General features: G+C 29.8%; 1 protein-coding gene across 2 annotated transcripts in view; it reads left to right on the top strand.

Annotated features, from left to right (window-relative positions):
* Positions 1–21,188, top strand: part of LOC107441642 (CLN3 lysosomal/endosomal transmembrane protein, battenin) — a 70,236-nt gene that overhangs the window by 26,719 nt on the left and 22,329 nt on the right. For both annotated transcript variants that reach the window (XM_016054981.3, XM_016054982.3), the window contains 3 exons: positions 4,668–4,699; positions 9,930–10,038; positions 20,780–20,951. In XM_016054981.3, coding sequence (XP_015910467.1) covers positions 4,668–4,699; positions 9,930–10,038; positions 20,780–20,951 — 313 coding nt within the window. The remainder of the gene's footprint in view (positions 1–4,667; positions 4,700–9,929; positions 10,039–20,779; positions 20,952–21,188) is intronic.

Here is a 21,188-nt window from a genome sequence, read left to right as displayed (position 1 = left end):
ACCATTTATTTTTTCAAGATAAATTTATAGTTGGTAGACATAGGTATTAATACGCACTACATATAATGCACAAAATATTTAATTTAAAAAATTTATTTAACATATGAATATAATTAGTATTAATATTATAGTGTAAAATAAGTTATAACTAAATTGTTTGCAAAACATACGAAGTATAAAAATTATTTATAAAATATGTAAAATACAATCAATGTGATCTTTGGCATTGCATTTCACTGACCAGCGCTTCATAATTGGGAGAATATGATGAAATTCCTGCTCGCAAGCAATCGTCAAGGTGTTCATCTGTAAGTTGTGATGTATATTTTGATTTTATGATATTCATTGTCAAAAACAATGATTCACACAAGTATGTGGAACCAAAGAACGACTTTATTTTATATGGTGCTTTTTTTAAGAATAGAAATTTATTTTTTTCAACTATATTCCAAAGTTTCTCTTCTGATATAATAGTTTTGAGGATAATGTCACTCTGAAGATCTAAAATTTCCATCTCCACTTCTTCTCGCCTTATTTGAAGAAATTCTGAAATGTATGTTGTTATGTTACGTTACTATGGTTACGTTAATTTGGTTGGTAAAAGGATTTACAAAAAAGGTTACCATAGGCTCGATGATTTTAAACTGTTGAAAACAATTTTCAATTTGATCTTGAAGCAATTTGAGGTTGATGACAAATATTAGTCAATTTCATTGTCGATTATCATTTTTTTCAGGTTCAGAAAATGCACATTTTCAAATGTGATATCAACAAAACAAGCTTAGCTCTGATTGAGTTTATAGCCCCTATAATTCTTGTTGTATGTTTGTCCTTTCCCTGCAGCTCCAAGTTTAAATTATTTAGTTTTTCCATTATGTCTGTTACGAAAGACAAATCTGCTAGTCAAAGAGGATCTCATTGTTCTAAAAATATTTGATTTTTGGCTGCAAGATAATTTTTTATTTCTTCAATTAAATGTATAAATCTATCAAGTACTTTCCCTTTACTGAGCCAGCGTTTGTAAAATATGGTCCGCATCATCAGCATTTTGTAACAGGGCCTTGAAAAGTCGATGTTTCAAAGGAGCTGCTCGAATCAAGTTGACTATTTTGGTAATAATTTTCATTGCGTGTCCAAATGGTAGTACTTTACCGGACATAACTTCCTGTTGGATAATGCAGTAATAAGACATAAAATCTGGAAATGACCTATCTTTTATACAGAGAGCAATAAAACCATTCAGGATTCTCACCATTGCTGGTACCCCATAAGAGGTTATTGCAAACAGTTTCTGGGGAGGCATATTTATCAAACTTGCATATGTTATAAATGTTTTATAAATATCCTCACCTGTTGACCGTCCTTTCATGGGCAATATTTTTAGTACCTCTTATTTTACTGTAAAATCAATAAATACCATTCTCACCACAACTGCTAACTGTGTTGTGTCTGTAGACTCGTCAAATTGTAGTGAGAACCACTGACATATTTCCAAATCACTTTTTAACTGTGTTTGCATATCTTTTAAAATCGCTCCTATTCTTCTTGTAACAGTAATAACATAACTATAAGTTTTGTATTGCTGACATGATCTCACGTTTGTTGGAAAATCCCTCAAATAAGCTATCAGCACCTGTAAGAAATGTGTCTTTTAACAACTCACCATCCTAGGAGGACTTTTTTTTCTTTGCAAGCATTTGGGAAATTTATAAAGAAGCTATAATGGCATTTTTAGATTTAATCTTAGTACTTGTGAAAAGTGACTGTTGAACCGAAAGATTTTATTTTAACTGCTCTATTTTCTTTTTTCGGATTGCAGATTAAAGTGGATAGCTTGCATTAAAAGTAGAATGAACTGTTTGGAAATGACGTTGGAACATTATGTTTTTTCGACACCACAATACTATTTCCACATAACAAGCAAACACATCTGTGATATTATGTATACTTTTTCCTCCTTTTCCCTTCTTCACTCAGATACTTCCCAAAATCACAATTGGCCAAATAAATGGTAACCAGTTAACAACACAAATATTTATTAACAAAGAAAAAAAATGAAGTTTGAAGAAAATTAATATAACCAATCCACCTAAACAATTCGCTTCCGCTCTCCATCAGAGCGTTCCCTCCTCTGTCTTTTTACAACATCTACCTTGATGACAGCGCCATCACAACATGGAGGCATGACAACATCTTTTGAATTGACGAAGCAGTATGATTCCTCCCATTCGGAATGTTGTCTTTTGCTTGATCCACACATTTTAGTAGGAACAAAGGAAGTATTTAAAAATAATAAAGAAGTAAATACTGTATACGAAAAATATGAACACAAAAACCATAAACAGAAAAAGAAGTAGAAAAACGAATGAACATTATTTCAATGAGATTTTCCCGACACGAGTTTCGGAAAAATGCCTTTATAGTACGGCAACCATAGAAATCGACTGATTTATTTTAATTCAAGTGTGAGAAATTAGTGTGGTGAAGACTAGGCGCGAGTGGAAAATAGGTCAGCTATATTTTGCTTTGTGCTTATATCTGTGGGGATGGAGGTCGTTATCCTGGCGATTTCTATTTTGGTTGTGTTTATCATCAATATTAAAAAAGCAAAAAAAAAAAAATTGCTTAGCATTTTATGGGAAAACTGAAATATTTTATCGTGGGGCACAAGCAGCGGGTGCCCCTAGACTGATCGACAGGCGCCATGGTGCCCGCAGGCATAGGGTTGGGGTCCCCTGCTTTAGATGGTATTCTCAGGTTAATTTTTGTTTCGGTAGGTAGAAAGAGATTTGATAAAGTTGATTCTGTTTCTAATGTAAGATCTAGTGATATGGTTCCTGCGAGTACTTGCAAAGCTTCGGTTGAGATTGTTCTCTGTTCCTTTGTTATAGCCTATAGAATTACCCTTTCAATTTTCTTGATACTGATTAACGTCTTACCCTGTTGATTATACCATATTTCCATTCCGTATGAGATTACTCTAAACATACTGTTTTGATAGATAAATTTCTTGATTTCCAGCTCGATACTCCTGTCTGTTCCAGAAATTCTTTTTAATTTAACTTGAATTTCTATAATTTTAGCATTAACATTGTTGAGATGAGGTAGCCAAGATAGCTCAGTGTTAAGGTTGAATCCCTAATTGTCAATCGTGTGTTGAATCCTTTTATTTTGGCCATCCATTTTATTTGTTGGTTTTCTTGAGTATTTGTTCTTGGGATATATAATTACTGATGTTTTTTGTATACTGAATGTGAGATTTTGTTCTTTCGCCCAAACAAGATATTTTGTGAGTATGGAAAAAGCAAATGGTCCGAGATGGTTTAATATTGTACCAGTGATCAAAATAAAAAAGTCATCTGCGTTATTGATTCTTGTGGATGTCTTTGGCTATTTAAAATTGTATGGTAGAGAACCATTTATCCGTTATCCAGATAACTGGGAAACCAGAAAACCGGGGGAAATTTTGCTCGATTTTCCCACCATTTTAAACTAGAACAATTATTTAAAAAAATAAAAGGAGAATTTTTTATTAATTTAAGCATATGATTATTTTATGAAGTAGATTGTAGGTTTCGTTTTCTGATTCCACTACGTTTGAGCTTTTTTTTTCTTTTAACGATAAATTTCGTACTCAATAAATTAGTTCTTTTTATTCATAAATTTTATTGATAGATTTTTTTTCTTTTTTTAAAAATTCCGTTGATCTTATTGATCTTGCCTTGTTCCGGGTTTTAATACTTGTGTTAGCGCCTTTTTTAACTATCGTTTCGGTTCGATAATTTTCAAGTGTTGTTTTTATATAGATTAATAAGTTTTCCTTTTATTTTATCGTTTCTCCCCGTATAATTAGGTATGAAATATATTGCGTTATTTAATCATTGGTTTTGTTTATATTATTTAATTTAGGAATTGTAATTATTTTTAAAAAATAAATATGAGAATTTTGTATTTTTTAAACTTGTTTTTCTTGTCTATACTTGCACATTTTTTTGTTCTTTTAAATGTTATTTTTCTACCATTTTTTTTCTCTTTAAATTTAGGAGAGCTTTTCTTTTTTCTCTTATTTTAAAATATGTTACACTTTTTCCTTGTAATTTGAGTTCAATGAAACATCGATTAATGACACTTTTTGGTCGATCCAGAAAACCGGGAAATTCAGACATCCGGGATAGCGATGGTCTCGAGCATCCCGGATAATTGGTTCAGTACTGTATTTGCAGTTAGTAACCACAGGATTGGGTTCTGTGGTACCCTGTGTTGGTAATTGTGTGGTACCCCCAGATAGAGCTTTTGTCTGATACTTGGACATCATAAGTAATAAATGATAGACCTAAGAATAATCGTAATAAATGAATAAATAGACTTAAACCTGTTTAAAAAAATTGGCTTAATTAGAAATTATTGTGATAATTTAATTGATATAAATCAACCTTCAGATTAACATTTATTTTCTCACATTATTAAATTCTTTTGTAAGTTTGAATGTAAAATAGTAGAATTAAAGTGTTGTAAGCATTTAAGTAAAATTTTAAATATTTCATATAATGTTAACAAATTTGTTCGTTGAAAATTTTTGCAACTCATTTTTCATTCTTTTTTCTCTTAATTTATAATCTGTTCACTCTTTTAAATATTTTTCAATTTACTATGATATTTGTTTCCAGGAATGTTGTTTCTACATGGGCATCTGGAACAGGTTATATAACTTTATTTTTACTTACATATTTAGAAATCATTTTTATTATAATATTAAAAGTTTCTTGAAATAAAAGAAAATTTTATTTCTTAAATTCATTTGTAATTTGTTTAAATTGAACTGTGAGCAGAAATAATGTATTGCTTTTCGTAATTTTTAATCAACTGTGAATTTCATCGTCTAAGTTTTATGACTCAGAATGGTAGAAAAAAGCCCCTGGAATAGAGTAAGCTAATGAATCATTCCATTTCAATATTAATATATGAAAGCATCCTCTCAAAATTAAAAAAGTGATTCTTCTTTACATGCTATACTTCAAGAAATTCTGAAAATTATCACTAATTACTAACAGTTATGAATAATGACTTCCTGTAGGAACAATAAGAAGTTCAAAAAATTAAACCTTTTCTGTCTGTATTAGACTTCATTTTAACAATTTTTTATAAATAATTTTAAAATAACTGCTTATCTTATATATAAGTTGATATTTTTTTAATATTATTTTACTCTGCTTTTATGATGACAAAAAATTGCATGGGATAATTATTTTCACTTAAACAATTATCTTAATTGTTAGTTATTTAATTAGAAATTGCCAGAATTTTAAAGAAATTATTTTTTTTTCTAGAAGCCCAAACATTTAATATTTTTAAGATTTAATATAGCAAAAAAAAAAAATTGCTATTCCTTATCAAAAAATGTTCTTAAAATGTTAAATGTTTTAACCATTATAGCAAAAAGTTAAATTATTGTTGTAGAAATTATGCAAATATTATAACAATACTAAATTATATTGTTCATAAGTGTGATTTAAAAATTTATTTCAAATAAATATATATGATTATTAATTTTTCTTATGTATGTGCATTATTTAAAAAAAATATTATAAATATATTGTTATACTATATTTCAAACATAAAAACATTATTAAAATTTGACTTTATCTGTAAATTATGTAGATAAATATTTCATACTTCAAAAAAATATGTTAAAAAAAGCACTAACATTAAAGTTATAAATGTGCAGTATGCAAAAAAAAAATGACATCCTGAATAACGTTTGATCTTGTAATGGAACTTTCAAGTACCAGGACTTAATCTTCATGGTTCACAGGGATATGCTAATTAATTAGTGCTGACCATAATTTAAATTATGAAATCAGACACAAAAATGCCCTTTTTCTGAACAAACATACGTTTTTTTCAACAGATTATGATACCTGAACCTTAAAATATGGGGGAAGCCACAATCGGAAAAATATGGTTATTAGTTTGGTCAAAAGTTTGAACACCTTAATGCTAACTTTTGCGTATTTTGCTATAAGAATATTTTAAGTGAATTCAGAAAATTTTGAACACAATTATAAAATTTATTTATCCAAAGATTTTCTAAGCAATAAATAAACTTTAATATTTTTTTATTTTTTTAATTTATAGTCAAAAAATATTTTTGAATTTTATGGTATACAAATTTTTACATCATTTTAAAGAGTGTAATTCAAGATGGCAAAATACAAGATTTGAACAAATAACAGGGATGAGATTCTTTCGCGGATTTCCGCTTTTTCTCAGATTTTTCCATTTTCCCCGCTAATTTCCACTGAAATTTTTTTTCTCCACAAGTTAAAATATTTTATGAGGAATTTAATTTTCCGCGGAGCGAAATTATTGAAGTCCTCATTCCTCCCTCTGAAGTTTCTCTAAAAATTATTTCCTTGGGATAAAACTGGTTGACCTTTATACAGGGATGAGATTTTTTTCGCTTTTGTCTCTCGAATTTCAGCCTTTTTATCAAAAACTCAGATTCTCTAAAAGTTTCGTTTTTTTTATTTATTTATTTATAAATATCCCGTTTTTTTTTTAAAAAAATTCAGTCGTTGAAGTCAAATTATTATATTTATTTACGATTTTCAAAGAAAAACAGAAAATTCAAACTACGCCCTAGCTGCTAATCCTTCCACATGTTTACTTATATTAGCTATTTTCTCCAATTTCACACACAGAAAATAAGATTTTCCGTATTTTTATCCGTCAGCTGGATAGCTCGTATTTTCGTAATTTAGACGTCGCTGCTTCTTGTATTCCGGAGAGAAAGCGAACAAAAAAAGCGGAAAAAAATGGAGGTGGATTTGTGGTGAAAATATTTATTTGCTCATTCAATTAATCTTGTAAATTTTTATTTATTGTGTAAACAAAAAACAATTTCAACAAGCCTTTTAGAAATCCCAAGTCCAGACTCTGCAAATATCTCGATTTTTATTATCAATCATCGATTTTCGTATTTACCTGATTTAAAAGTTGCACATTGCAATTCTTAGTTACGCTTTTTAAATATCGTACATTATGACTCGTATTTACGAGATTAAAAATCTAATATCGTGTTTTGTATTTTTGCATTTTTAAAATTGCGATTTTATTATCAAACATCGATTTTCGTATTTACCTGATTTAAAAGTTGAACGTTGCGATTCTTATTCAGGCCATTTAAATATTGTACATTGCGATTCTTATTTACGAGATTTAAAAAACCAATATAGCGATTTGTATTTACGAGCTTTTAAAACCCTATGTAGCTACGCGAGCTTAAAATCCAATGTCGTGATTCGTTTTTACAGTTGTAATATCGCGCGATTTTAAAATTATGCATCTTGATCTAAAAATTACGTATCATGATTTGTATTTTCGCATTGTTTAAATTCGATGTAGAGTTTCATATTCACGTGATTTAAAAGCCTCATATCGGGATTTATAATCACATGGATAACAAGTTTAAACAAAAATTTGACAAAAAAAGTGTGATTTTTTTATATATATATATATATTCTTGGATTTCCTCTTTTTTACTTTCTGACTACTCTCATCCCTGAAATAAGCCCTGGGAAATTAAATTTTAAAAAAGTCAAATGTCTGAAACTCGATTTCTTAGAAACTATTGAGAAGTGGACTTAATATTTTTATAATATTCTAAATTTCTATGGTACCCACCTAAACATTATTAATAATTGACGAAATTTTCTAGTTCTGAATATTTAAGATTTTTTAATTCTGTAAAAAAAAGTGTTGGAATGAGTTATGAATGCCTGATTTGATATTACTTTGATACACTATAAGTACAAAATAATTTCTTTTTTTTTTAATTTTAAAGTATATTTGAAATTTATATCGAAGATTTATTTTCATGTTAAGTGAAAGAAATATTGAATCAGTTTTTATATGGAATAGTTTAAAATTTAAAAATGTAGAGAATCTTAAGTTATTGATTTTTTTATTTATTTCTTCTAGCTTAAATAATTCAATGCAGAGAACTGCCTTCAGCATAGCAGTAACCTTTTAAAACAATTGTGATCTCAGCAAACTTTTAATTAAATCTTTAAAAAAAAAAATTTAAGCTAAAAGAAATTATCATGTTCCAGTGAATTTTATTAACTTTGTTTTAACTGTATTAATCTATATTATAAAAGTATTGAATTCAAGGATATGCATTTATTTAGTTCTGCATTACAAAAACAGGATTTAAATTTTATAATTGATATAAAAATAATTTTTTACCATTGCAATAAATCTCAATGATGCATTTGAATCTTCTTTTTTTGGCAGTTATTGCTTCTGTTGTATGCAAGGTTTTTTAAATCTCTAAATTTTTAATATATTATAATTAATACAATGTGCGAGTCTCGACTCTCACTGTGCGAACTCTGGCGTTTGAATAATCACTTTTTGACACGTTCATTTCATGCGAGTGTAGAAAATCTGGTTTTAAGGTCTATCTCTTTTTCAGCAGTTAATCTCATATTGCCGCAGATTTCAGAATTTTTAAAATTCTGCTTTTTTCTTCAAAGAGTCAAATTATTCATATTGTATATGGTGATGAGAAGAAAGAAATTATTAGAAAACAGCATTTTTTCTCAACAACCCATTTTCTTTTCTCCCTTTAAATTTTACAAATCGATTTTGTGTTTAAAAATTATAGTTTAATTTATATTTTTTTATTTAATTTAATAGAAATGTGCATAAAAAAGTTAGCATTAAAAAACTACTTAATTGTTTGAAAGTGAAACTATTTAACAATTATGTTTCTAAAAATTTCCAAATAATTTCTCATTCTAGAAATTATGTGCCTGCACAATCAGAATGTTTAGTTCAATAGTTTTTTTCAATTAGGTGTTAATTTCATGCAAATGGACCTCCAATTTATTAAACTTCAACCCTTTTAAAAGAGTCCTTTAGACAGACATTTTCCTGGTAAAAAATAACATGTTACTGGGTTATCATCATCCTCATGCTTTCGTAAAAAATATTTAATTTTGTAAAAAAACATCTATTTATGTGTAAAACATCTAGTTGTGTGTAAAACATCTAATTTTGTATAAAACATCTAATTGTGTATAAGCATCTAACGTCATTGATAGCCTGCATAAGGAGAAAGGAAGGTTGTCATTTATCGATAATAAATAAGCATTTATTCTTAACAACTTGTTAATGTTTCTGTGTTTTCTTTTTTAACTAAAATAAATTATACTACTTGAATTCCTGACTTGTTAAATCTTATAACTAAATTAAAAATGTAGTATTTGGGCACGCATGAGGCATAAGAAAGGCAAGAAACTAAGTCTTAATTTAAATATTATAATATACATTTTTAACATACAATTTTAAATATTAAAATATGCAATTTAAATATTATAATATTCAATTTAAATATTATAATATTCAATTTAAATATTATAATATACAATTTAAATATTATAATATACAATTTAAATATTATAATATTCATATTCAAGTTTATTTTAATATATTTTTTAACTTCTTATGCCATATTACCTCACTGTCCCAAAAGAAGGAGAAAAAAATATTTTCTCTTAGGGTTGAAATGTAACACAAATAACTTCATATGTCAATTTATTTATTTATTAGTTCTGAATTCTTTAAGTTTATGAGTGGTACATTAAATTTAATTTTATAAATTATTACTACTTCAATCCATTTTTATTTCTTTTAATTTATTCAAGAATTCTATAAGATGAAATTAATTTTTTCATTGTTAATGAATTAATTATTATCAAAAAATTTTAGGTATTAAAAGAAACGCTATAATTTTAGAAGAAATTTCAAAAAATAAAAAATGCATTCTGGGGAAATATTATACTTGTAGAATTTTCTTAACCCCTGCATGTATAGGCATCTTGAAGTTTTCTCATTAACTTATTTTATTATCTTATTGTTTTAAGGTGGTGCTGGTGTAATTGGTGCTTTATCATATGCAAGTTTAAAAGCATTTTTTGATACTAGGCCAACTCTTCAAATCATGCTTGTAATGCCTGTGATTACTGCTCTAACGTGAGTGTATAGTAGTCTCTTCTTCTTATTTTTTTTTTTTTTTTGTAATTGTAATATTTTTAGAAGGTATGTTTATTCTTAAAGTTTTTTTTTTAAATTAATGCCTATAAACTAATTCAACATCTGCAAAAAGTATCTCATGCTGAAGTGATTTATAAATATTATTTGATTATTGAACAGTTTTAAGTAATTTTTACTATATATATATTATCTATTGAACTGCTACGTGGTTTAAATGAAGCTTGGTATGAATTAAGGTTGAGGAAATACAAAGAGTAATTCTAAACATACACAATTGAGCATATCATAACTATCAAATAGTGACACTCATGGCAATTGAAAGGTATGAAACAGTGGTTACAGAGTGGGATAAAATGTGTAAATTTAGGGATTGCCCTCTCTTAGTAATTTTCAATGCTATATAGGCCTCAACAACTCATACAACAATGCAGTTTTCATGTACTGAATGGTTGCTTGAGGGAGCTATTAGTTACAGTTGTCCTCCCTTGAGGCTCAGGGTTAAAGTTTGAAAATCTAGCAAGTCAATCCAATTTCACTTTCCAAAACAATTTGAACAAAATAAACTTTTAAGTTGTGGCAGGCTATCATTCATTAATTTTAAATCACAGCAAACATACATCCCTAAAAAGGGAAGGACGTTCACCACATCCTAATCAACATCACAAATGCAAAAGCTGTGGTTTTGTGGCTGTGACAGCATTTTATTGCATTGAGGAAATCTTGTTCTTTATCATTTACTCTACCGTGATATTTTCCCGTGGCTCATGTGAAATGAATAACTACCATCAAAAAATTTTGCACTATGTTTCAAAATTCATTTATCACAGATTTGTGAAGGAATTGTTACAACAAGAGTGCGTTATAGAGGGATTTTTCAAATTTGCTATTTGAAATTTAAAGGACAAAATAAGATAGTTTTAAAAGAATTGAGATTTTGAAAATCGGTATAACAGTAACTGTTGAAAATGCAATCTACCTGAATTTATGGTTGAATCAACACTAAACGAGTTCGTAAGAAAGTGATTTCTCAAATATGCGATTTGAAATTTGCCAGAGAAATTAATATGTTAAAAGAGCGAGATTTTGAAAACCATGTCATGTGGAAATTATTAGTTGTAACTGCTGAAAATGCAACAAAAAATGCGGCTTTATGATTAAATCATTGCTAATCAAGTGCGTCAAACCATGGTTATTCAAATGGGGAATTTGAAATTAGTTGTAAGTTATAGGGTTACACTAAAACTTCGAGATTCAGAAAACCATCTGAAAATCCATGTTAATAACTGTCAAGGAAGTGATTGTCTAAAATACCTGGATTTATAGCATAATCATAGCTAATTGAGTGGATCAAAAAATGATTATTCAAATACACAGTTTGAAACTTATGGTATGCTAAGTCACTTTGTAACATCAAGATTTCTAAAATTAACTGAATAATTCTTGGATTGGATGCAGAGTTATTTAAGCACAGTGATGAAGAAGCAACGAGATTACCTGATAGCAGTTTCAACAATCATTTATTTTGAATAAAGTATGTAGATGAATATTTACAAGTGACTGTAAGGGAAAAAATACAAATGCATGCTGAAGCACAGAATTCCCTTGGAAACTTACAACTTCTCAGAAATTAAACAAGCTAGCACACCTCAGCTTGATGAAGCAAACAATAATATGAGCACCAGCAATGATATCACGACATCCAACATATATATTATAATATGATTGCGTTATGAACCAATTTAGAATAACTGGGCATTCTACGTATCATTAAAATGATACAGTACCAAGTTTAGTTGTATACATCTTTTTCCTTAATTAGTTATACATAAGATATTTTACTCCTCTATAAAGATGACATAACCATGAACTTTAATTTTACGTTATGGTGAGTTATGAAAAAGCATTATACAAAGGTAGATCCCTTTAATTAGTCAAACTATGTCCAACAATCAGGTCCCCTCAGATGGATCTGCCTAAAATCTTCCAGAAAATTAATTTAATTAGGTACTTTACATAAACTTGAAAATTTCTGATGAGATTCTTTTACTAACTGCTTAATAAAAAATATCTTATTTATTTAATGTATTTTATATGTTTATGAATTTAATATCTATTATATTATCCAAAACTAAATTTCTCATAAAAATGAAATTTAACAACAATATGCATAGTCCTATGGTTCTCTACTGAGGAACTTGAAAAATTTATAGCTGCTGGTTATCACAAAACAATTTAATTTTATGTGATAATGAACTCGAAGTTTTGCCTTCATCTAATATCTTCATTTTATAATCCAAATTAGTTCTTTTGCAGCTTCAGCCATTACTATGTATTCAGCCTCCATTGTAGACAAGGTCATCCATTTCTGCTCTGTTGATCTCCAAGAAATTGGCACCTGATTAATAAAAACTATCATTACACTCATTGAGACACTGTCATATCTATTTGTAGCAGAATCAGCATCCGAAACAATTCAAATTTAAAGAACTAATTTTATTTAAATTTAACTTATAATCTCTGGTGTCATTTAAATAGCTTAAAAATTTAAGTAAAATGTTCTAATGCTTAGCACCAGGATTTTCCTGAAATTGGGATAACATATTAACTGCATAACTCTAATCTGGTCTAGTTCTATGTACAATGAATTCCAAACATCCCAGTGATATTTCTATGTGGAAATCTTAATATCTCATCTTTATCTACACGATTATTTGGGCAATACAATTTTGTTAGAACTTCACCTTAGGTTTTGGTGAAAATAGGAAAAATTAAACTTAGAAAATTTTACACAAATTTGATCAATATATAACTTATGATGCATAAAATTACCATTTTCATTCTCCTAAAATTCAATACCTAACAACATGTGAATTTTGCCTAAAATGTTATTGTCAAAATCATTATTTATCTCGGCTACAATCAAATCCAATTGAAAATTGCAAAGTCATCAACATATAAAATCAATAGCACACTAAATTTAAAGATCTATGCACAATGGACAATTACAGCATTTCTTAATTTTTTTTATTTTCAATCCTGACTTATTAGAAGTTCTCTCCTGAAACCGAAAATCTGATTGTTTTTTTTTCCCCGCCAAATGCTTATTTATTTAGGTATTAAACATTTCAATTACCCAAAAAGGCCTCCATAAGTGATGCAATAAAAAACAATCTCTGATTGGTTATGATGTCACATGTGGTGAACATAAGTGTGCGCCACCTCCATCCGCTAGGCTATTAGTTTTGATATCACTTGTATCGTATGAACATCCTTTGTAAATTATTACTAAAAAATTTTTTAATTAAATTTATGGTTTTGATTTGTAAAATGAAAGAAAGATTTTGAAACTTCAAACTGTTAATTTATCAATTAAATATCTGAATAAATGATTATTCAGCTCTTCACAGCAAATCAACATTTTCGGCTGAAATCAGTGGTGTTAAAGTTCATAGAAAATATTATTTTATTTCACTTATTTTTAAGTTATGATAATACTCCATTACAGTCTAATTATTTAATTAAAATCAGTCATAGATTGGATAGATATTATACATTTAGATATAGGATGAATATTAAGGTGATCGGATGAATATACATTTAGATATAGGATGGACAAACCAGGCAGGGCCTTCCACAGGGCTCAGTTTTAAGTCGTGTCCTCTTTAATGTTATGGTAAATGACCTTTAGAGCTTCATTAGAAATGCTGTTCCAGAGACTGAATCATTGTTGTATGCCGATGACCGTGTTATTTGGTCTACTGGCTCTGATATCTCTCTGCTTTCGAAAACACTTTATTGGCTTTAGAGGCTCTGGCAACCTGGTCTCTGGACAACGAATTCAAGGTTAACTCAGAAAAGACAAATTTTGAACTTTTTACCCTTAGTACCTAAAAGTTTAATGTTAACTTGGTATACAAAAATAGTACTCTGGGTCGGACCAATTGTGCTACCTACTTGGACATAACTCTTGATACCAGACTAACCTGGATTAAATACATAAATCAAGTGGCAGATAGCGTAACAAATCGCCTTAGTCTTTTGAAACGTCTCGCTGGAACAAAGTGGGTAGAACCAGTATTTGACTATGGTTCAGAAATCCTTGTTACTGCCTCGGACAGTGCATTATCAAAACTCGATTTGGTTCAAAATAAAGCACTAAGACTCATCATTGGTTCTGTGATTTCAACCCCTATTCCTGCCATGCAGCTGCAGACAGAAATTTATAATTTATCTGACAGATGAACTTATGCTGCCCTTTCTCTTGGTGAAAGATTGTTGAGAAAGGAATACTTTTGGCCGTACTACATTCTTCCTCAAACTAGACTTAAATCTCAACATTCTTTTCTTTTTAAGTACCAGATACTTGCAGAGATCTTTAAGGTCTCCAACTCTAAACTTTGCATCTACAGGCCGCCTGTTTTACAAGCCTTCTGAGATATGCCACTGCTAGATTTGACTTGGTACAGCCTGTCCGGAAATCAGACTTCCACCAGACTGAGTTGTATCCTATTGCTCTGGCCACTATACCCTTGCCAGGAATGACTGCAGGTTTTTACTGATGGATCCGCCACATTTTCAACTGGTAGAGCTGGAGCAGGTGTTTACTCCAAATATTTCAGCCTTAGAGAACCTCTTGACACTTGGGCAGATAATTTTGATGGAGAAATGTTTGCAATCCTTATATCTATTACAGCTATTGGTGAACCGGCTGAACAAAGCATTGTTATCTTTGTCGATTCTCAGGCTGCGATTCAGACCCTTTCTGAATCTAATTTATACCCCTCTGAACTTGAATTTGAGTGTAAACAATGCATCGACTCTCTTTTTTGTTCTGGAAGAGAGGTAGTCCTCCTGTGGATCCCTGGCCATTATGGCATCTATGGAAATGAATGGGCTGACATGTTGGCTAGAGAGGCTTCATTGCATCCACCTTCTCTTCTAGTTCCTCTTAGAAATGCAAGGTGGCTTCTTAAGAGCAAATTCAGACACAGAACAATATCTGCTCTTAAGGACTTAGCTGATGGAAAATCCTGGGCTAGCCTTCTTGATGGCCAGCAGCGCTCTCATCTGTCCCTCCTTCCCAGGGCCGAGGGAGTGGCTTGTCTTAGGATAATTACTGGACATGACTACTTGAAGGCCCATCTATTTGAAATTAACCTGGTCAATTCACCTCTTTGTATTCTCTGTAACACTTCGCATATGACTGGGGAGCATCTATTTGATTACCCCTCTCTTCTTGACATTCGTTCCTGTGACGACTTTTGTGCCCTCTCCCCTTCTGGAGCTACTTCACAATTGTATTGGACTGCAAGACGCCTTATGTCTGAGAAGACGATGGCGGACGTAATTTAAAAAAAATATGTATAGGATGAATGATTTTATTATTCGGTATTGCGTCAAAACAAATCAGTATTTTCATAGATCTAGTCTATTAAAAAATATCAATCTATTATCATTACAATCTATGTGTTAATATTCAAGAATTGAAATATTGTACTTTAATTTCGCTTCTTTTTTTTTTTAAACTCAAGTTGAAGGCTTTTCTTATTAAGTAAATATTTAATAATGCAGTTTATGTCTTCTTTTTTTTACTATGTATTATATATTTAAATACACATTAACGCTTATATTTATGAGTCTTTGAGTACCATAATTTCGCGGAGATAGGCCACGGCGTTATTGATTTAAAACTTGAAAATTTAGTAGGAAGGCGTATCTAACGGGGCGGCCTGTACAGTATTACTTTTTTTTTCTTCAAAAAATTTTGCTTTTCAGAAACCGCACTGGAAATTTCATCTTCATTTTTTCCACCTGTTATTGTACTTTTTATTTATTTTTTCATGCTTAATGTCACTCCAAGGAATGGTCAGCGCACCTGGAATTTTCCCTTCCCTAATCCTTTCTTGGAATCATTTTCTGGAGACCACTATTCACAAGAGAACGAAGTCTCTCTTTCCCTTCTGCCATATGGACAGCTGTTGAGTGTAGGAAATGGGCATGGAGTGGAGAAGCATAAATCAGAAAGGAATGAATGAAGAAAATCAGGGTGGGGCCAGTGATAACATAACTAACTGTAAAACAAACGCTCCCCCACCCCTGTTCTTTCCAGGAAATATGACTCTTCCACTTGTCATGGATGCCTCTCTCCACTCCCCTTTTTTCTTCAGCTGGTTGTTAAAAACATGTGAATGTTTAGTAAATAAAGCATGCTGATGAGCTTGGAATGACCTTCAATAATCTTACAATTAGAATGTTCAAAAAGAATTTCAAACTTTCCACTGAGGGTCAGTGCAGAGGGAAAAAAAGCAAAGTGTGTGAGAATTTTAGACAGGGATAAAAGAAAGACCGTCCTAGGCGGAGTCAGTTGAAAAAAGAAACCTGATTTGAGAAGTGAAAATAGAGGGAGGAATTGCTAAAAATAGAAACTTGTTTTAAATGCTTGGGAGAGAGCTTTTTATTGTTTTTTTTTTCATTGCTCATATTTCTGTCTGGTTTCGATCATCTTCCTCAGCTTATTATTATTAAGTTTTTTATCATTTTATCTTCAGTTCTGATGCGTTTTTGATGCGTTTTTATTAATATTTTTGATTCATTTATTCTATTTTCGTTTTGTTTTAACATAACTTGTATTTAAGTTATCCATTTTAAATGCCTCCCATGAAGAGGGAAAATTATACCGCTGCGTTTAAGCTGTCAGCAATTAAAAGAGAAAAAGGAACTGTGATAAATGGCTTAAAAAAAGCGGAAATCATCCCGGGACAAACGAAACCGAAAGTGACGGAGATTAACCCGAAATAAGCAATTAAATAGTAAACCTAATTTGCTCTGATACAGAGAGTTCTGATTTTGAGGAATTTTTAAGTGCAGTGATATCTAAATAAATTATTCTTAAGTTTTTCTTTGAAAAAAATTTGTTTGGATTTATCGTTTATTTCTAAAACAGGATTTTGGATTGCTAATTTAAAAGTAAAATTGTTTTATTTTTAAAAAATTTTATACTTATTTTAATGGTTTATGATATATTAATCATTTTATTTGTATTTTACTGGTTACTTCACTTTAAAATTAGAAAATGCTTGATTTTACTTAGAAAATTATTAAAATCTATTTTATATACTAGGATTGTTTCTTTTTTTTTTAATATTTAATATCCTTTAATTTATTTTTATTTAACTATTTAAATTATATACAAATGCATATTTAGAGCATGTGTTAAGTCTAATCAATACCTGCGTTAAGTTCAAAATTCTTTAATTGTTAAGAATTCGGCGCGGCGTGTTCGATGAAAAGCTTTTTTTTGTCAGTCGATTTTTGAGGGAGCGGCGTATGTACCAGGGCGGCGTTTCTCCGTGAAATTACGATAATTTTTATTTATAAATTTTAATTCCTGTTTTTGCAATATCGTATTTACAAAGTATGATTATTGGTAATTTCTCTCCTTATTTTTGCAAACCTTTCGTTAGTGCTTGCAATGAAGAATTCTAAAATAGTAAAATTAATACATTATACATTTTAATTATAAATAAATGTGATTAAAATAGTTGAAAAAATCTTAGGTTAAGCAATTGGTATCGCTGAAAACGAATCAGCATTTACAAGAATCTAGTCCATTGAAATCTAACTCTCATCAATATAATCTACTTACACTTAACATTTCTCTTAATGTTATTTAATTTATCCATATAATTTCAGCGAATATCATTATGATAGACTTTTTTGTTTCACTAAAGCTTTGGGATAGTAATAAAAATAAACTTATATGAAATGAAAAAAAATTCTAATGCACATTCTTTATTAGAATAATTAAAAAATAGACAGTAATGTTAAGATTTTTTCTGAATATTTTTATTCTTTGAGTAAATAGGATTTTTGCTATGGTGAAAAATTATTTTTTATATGCATTTATAAAATGTAATTCCTGTTTCTGTAATGTAGAACTAAATAATTGTATATGCTTGATTTCAAAAACGCTTATATCATAGATTAATGCAATTAATATAAGGCTAATAAAATCTATTGTAATATGTAAATTTTTTTTCTTTTATCTTTAATTTTTTTTTTGAAAGAATGAATTTAAAGTTTTGCTAGAATCACAAGTTTTTTAAAAGGCTACTGCTATGCTGTAGACAATTCCCTACTTTGACCTCACGCTAGAATACATTAATAAAAAATATCAATAACTTAAGCTATCCTACATTTTGAAATCTAAATCTATTCTTTACAAAGAAATTGATTCAACATTTCTTTCACTTCACATGAAAATAAATCTTCAAAATGAATTTGAAATATACTTTAAAATTGAGATTAATATGGTTAAAAAATGAAAAACAAAATTATTTTGTATTTATAACGCATCATCTTAATAAGTAATAACAGGCATACAAAACTCATTCTAACACCTTTTTTACTGAACAATTATTTAGAAATCTTCTTAAATATTCAGAACTGGAAAATTGCGTGATCTATTAACAATATTTCAGTGGGCTTGAATTTTGAGGCGAAGAGGAATGCCATCACTGATGTGATTGTTGTTTTGTCTCAGGTGTTAAGTGGTACACCCAAGCTTCGTCGCCTGCGACAATTGAATTCAAGAAGTTGTTCTTTTCATTAGCATAATGACACAGAAATTCATGAGAGGAGTAAACTCTCTGCCGTTTGTGGTCTTCCGTGAGCATTAGTGACATTCATCTTGCGCAAACCTACCGATATTTCAACTTTTCTATCAAAACCCGATAAATGGTGGTTCGGGAACTGAAATGCATAAATTCAGTGTGGTTTGTCTATCCCGATGCATGACTCATCCTATCTTCACAACTGTCTTATCAGAAATCGACAGTCTCCCGGTTCTTTTTTCTTCGTGTATTGCAGAATGGCCAGATTCAAACTCCCTACACCACTTGCACATGTGCTTTATCTCCATGCATTCCTAGCCACACACTTCCACCAATTGACATTGAATTTCAATTGGTTTAGCCCCTTTTATGTTCAAAAACCGAATAACTGTGCAAATCTCACACTTCACGAATGTAGTAATGAGCTCCATTTCTAATGGCAACCCTGCCAAGATTGAGCCTCCTACCTTCCCGTGCACATGCTTGGTGGTAGTGGGGGTAGAGGAGAATGTAACAGGGTTGCCAACAACAGCATAAATAGGTAATTACCCAGTGCTTTGGAAACCTTACCTTTGGAATCAGCCTTGTAATTTGCTCTTCGTTGGATAGCTAAATGAAATATTGCTCTTCTGTCTTTCAAATTTTAAAATGTTTAACTAGAACTATAATAACCATGATTTTGTTAACTCAGTGATTAATTTGTAATACTCTTAAACATTTCACTTAGAAATAGTAACTACGTTAGCTATATTGTTTTTAAATAACAAATATTATTAATGCATTGTATCGAATGATTTAACTGTTAATTATAAATCAGTCAAAAAAATCTAATTTAAGTTTTAAAAAAATTCAATTTCAACCAAATAAGAATTTAAATTTAAATAAAAATCCAATTAAAATTGATCCGTTTTTTTTTTAAGTTAAAGAAAATTATGATTTTTACCAACCCTGATTAAAGGATATGCAGCCATACATCTACCATGATGCCTGCCCAAACCCTTAAACCTTTTCTACCATAATAGTTTATTTCTTGGACATTAAAGGCTTAGTAGTGGGTCTTTCTAAAAGTATGAACTAGGGAAAAGTACACTGACAGGTGTGAGAATAAAGATGAGGTCTTTAAAACCCTATATTTGCCTTTTTAGAGGTGTAGCTGGCTCTAATTTCATTTTAATGGATAACAGTTCATTACCTTTGAGTGCTCCTTTTGTTGACAATTTTCTGGGAAGCTAAAAATATTCACCAGATAAATTTGTCTGTCAGGTCTCTAGTCTTGAATCCTTTAGAACATCTTTGAGATATTTGAGGAAGTTAATACAACTCACTACTCCCTCTTGTAACTACCATGGATTTAAAACAGTAGTGCTGAAAGTGTGATACTTTTTTTGTCCCAAGAAAATATCTAAACTGTCGTATTTTCTGCATGAAATCATAGGCCTGTATGTCCTTAAGAGGACGCTATACTGTGGGCGAAACTTTTCATTGCTATTTCCATTAGTAAATTAAAGTTTAAAGGAGAGTGAATTTGGGTAAATTTAGAGTAAACCATGAAGTTTGAAAAAATATTTTCAAAATATAAAAATGCAAAAAAATCATTGACAGAGAACTTCCCCATGTGTAATCCTAAATAATCCTCTCATTTGTTTGCATTTTGATGTTTAAAAAAAAAATCAGAATTTGAAACTTCGTGGCTTGATCTATATCTACCTGTACTTACTTTTTCTACACTTTAAATTTTAAAATACTAATGGAGGTATAAAAGAATTAGCCATGAGGGAGTTTTCTAGTGGTGTAAAGCCACGCTCTCTTAAAACTGAGAGGGAATCAAACATCTTATAACCTAATTTTTTGTTTTATTCTAAAGCCATTTCTTCAGTTCTACTGACTGAAGAGTTTAACGCACAATCTAATGTGTTATTATAACTGTTCAATAGTTTTTTGTTTGTATCAACTTATAATTAAAACTTGATTTAAATAAATAAAATTTTAATAGATTAAATTTTATTTAAATCAAGCCTGTGGTTTTAGAGATAATCAACAAAACCTGTCTCACTTGAATTGAAATGCTGCTATTTTCCAACAATATTCTGTATTCATAATTTATTTAGGTTTTGGATCTTAATTAGACATCCACAATCGAAAAGGCTTAACTGCCGAGAGTTGTGTAGATGTAGTGCTGAAGCAAAGCCTATTCTAGAAGGAGAAATAGACATGGCTACAAAAGAGTATGTTCGAAAACCGAGCTCTTACACTTTGAAGGAAAAAATAAGCCTTACAAAGGTATTTCATTTAAATTAATCTTGCTTTTTCATTATTAATAATATTATTGTCATTCCTTAATATCAGTTTTCTTTCTTAAATTTTAAGAATACAGTATTTGGCTTTTTTAGTTTTTCAAAACACTTACATCTAGTGATTGCGGTTGGTCTAGAATTTCTGTGTGATATTATTATAAGAAGTAAAGACAAATAAATTAAGCAAAGATTATTTTCATAACTTATATTTGGGAATGATAAT

This window comes from Parasteatoda tepidariorum, chromosome X1 (genome assembly GCF_043381705.1).
Source record: "Parasteatoda tepidariorum isolate YZ-2023 chromosome X1, CAS_Ptep_4.0, whole genome shotgun sequence".
Taxonomy (NCBI): Eukaryota; Metazoa; Arthropoda; class Arachnida; order Araneae; family Theridiidae; genus Parasteatoda; species Parasteatoda tepidariorum.
The sequence above is the reverse complement of the archived record's forward strand: the minus strand, read 5'-3'. Positions and strand labels throughout refer to the sequence as shown.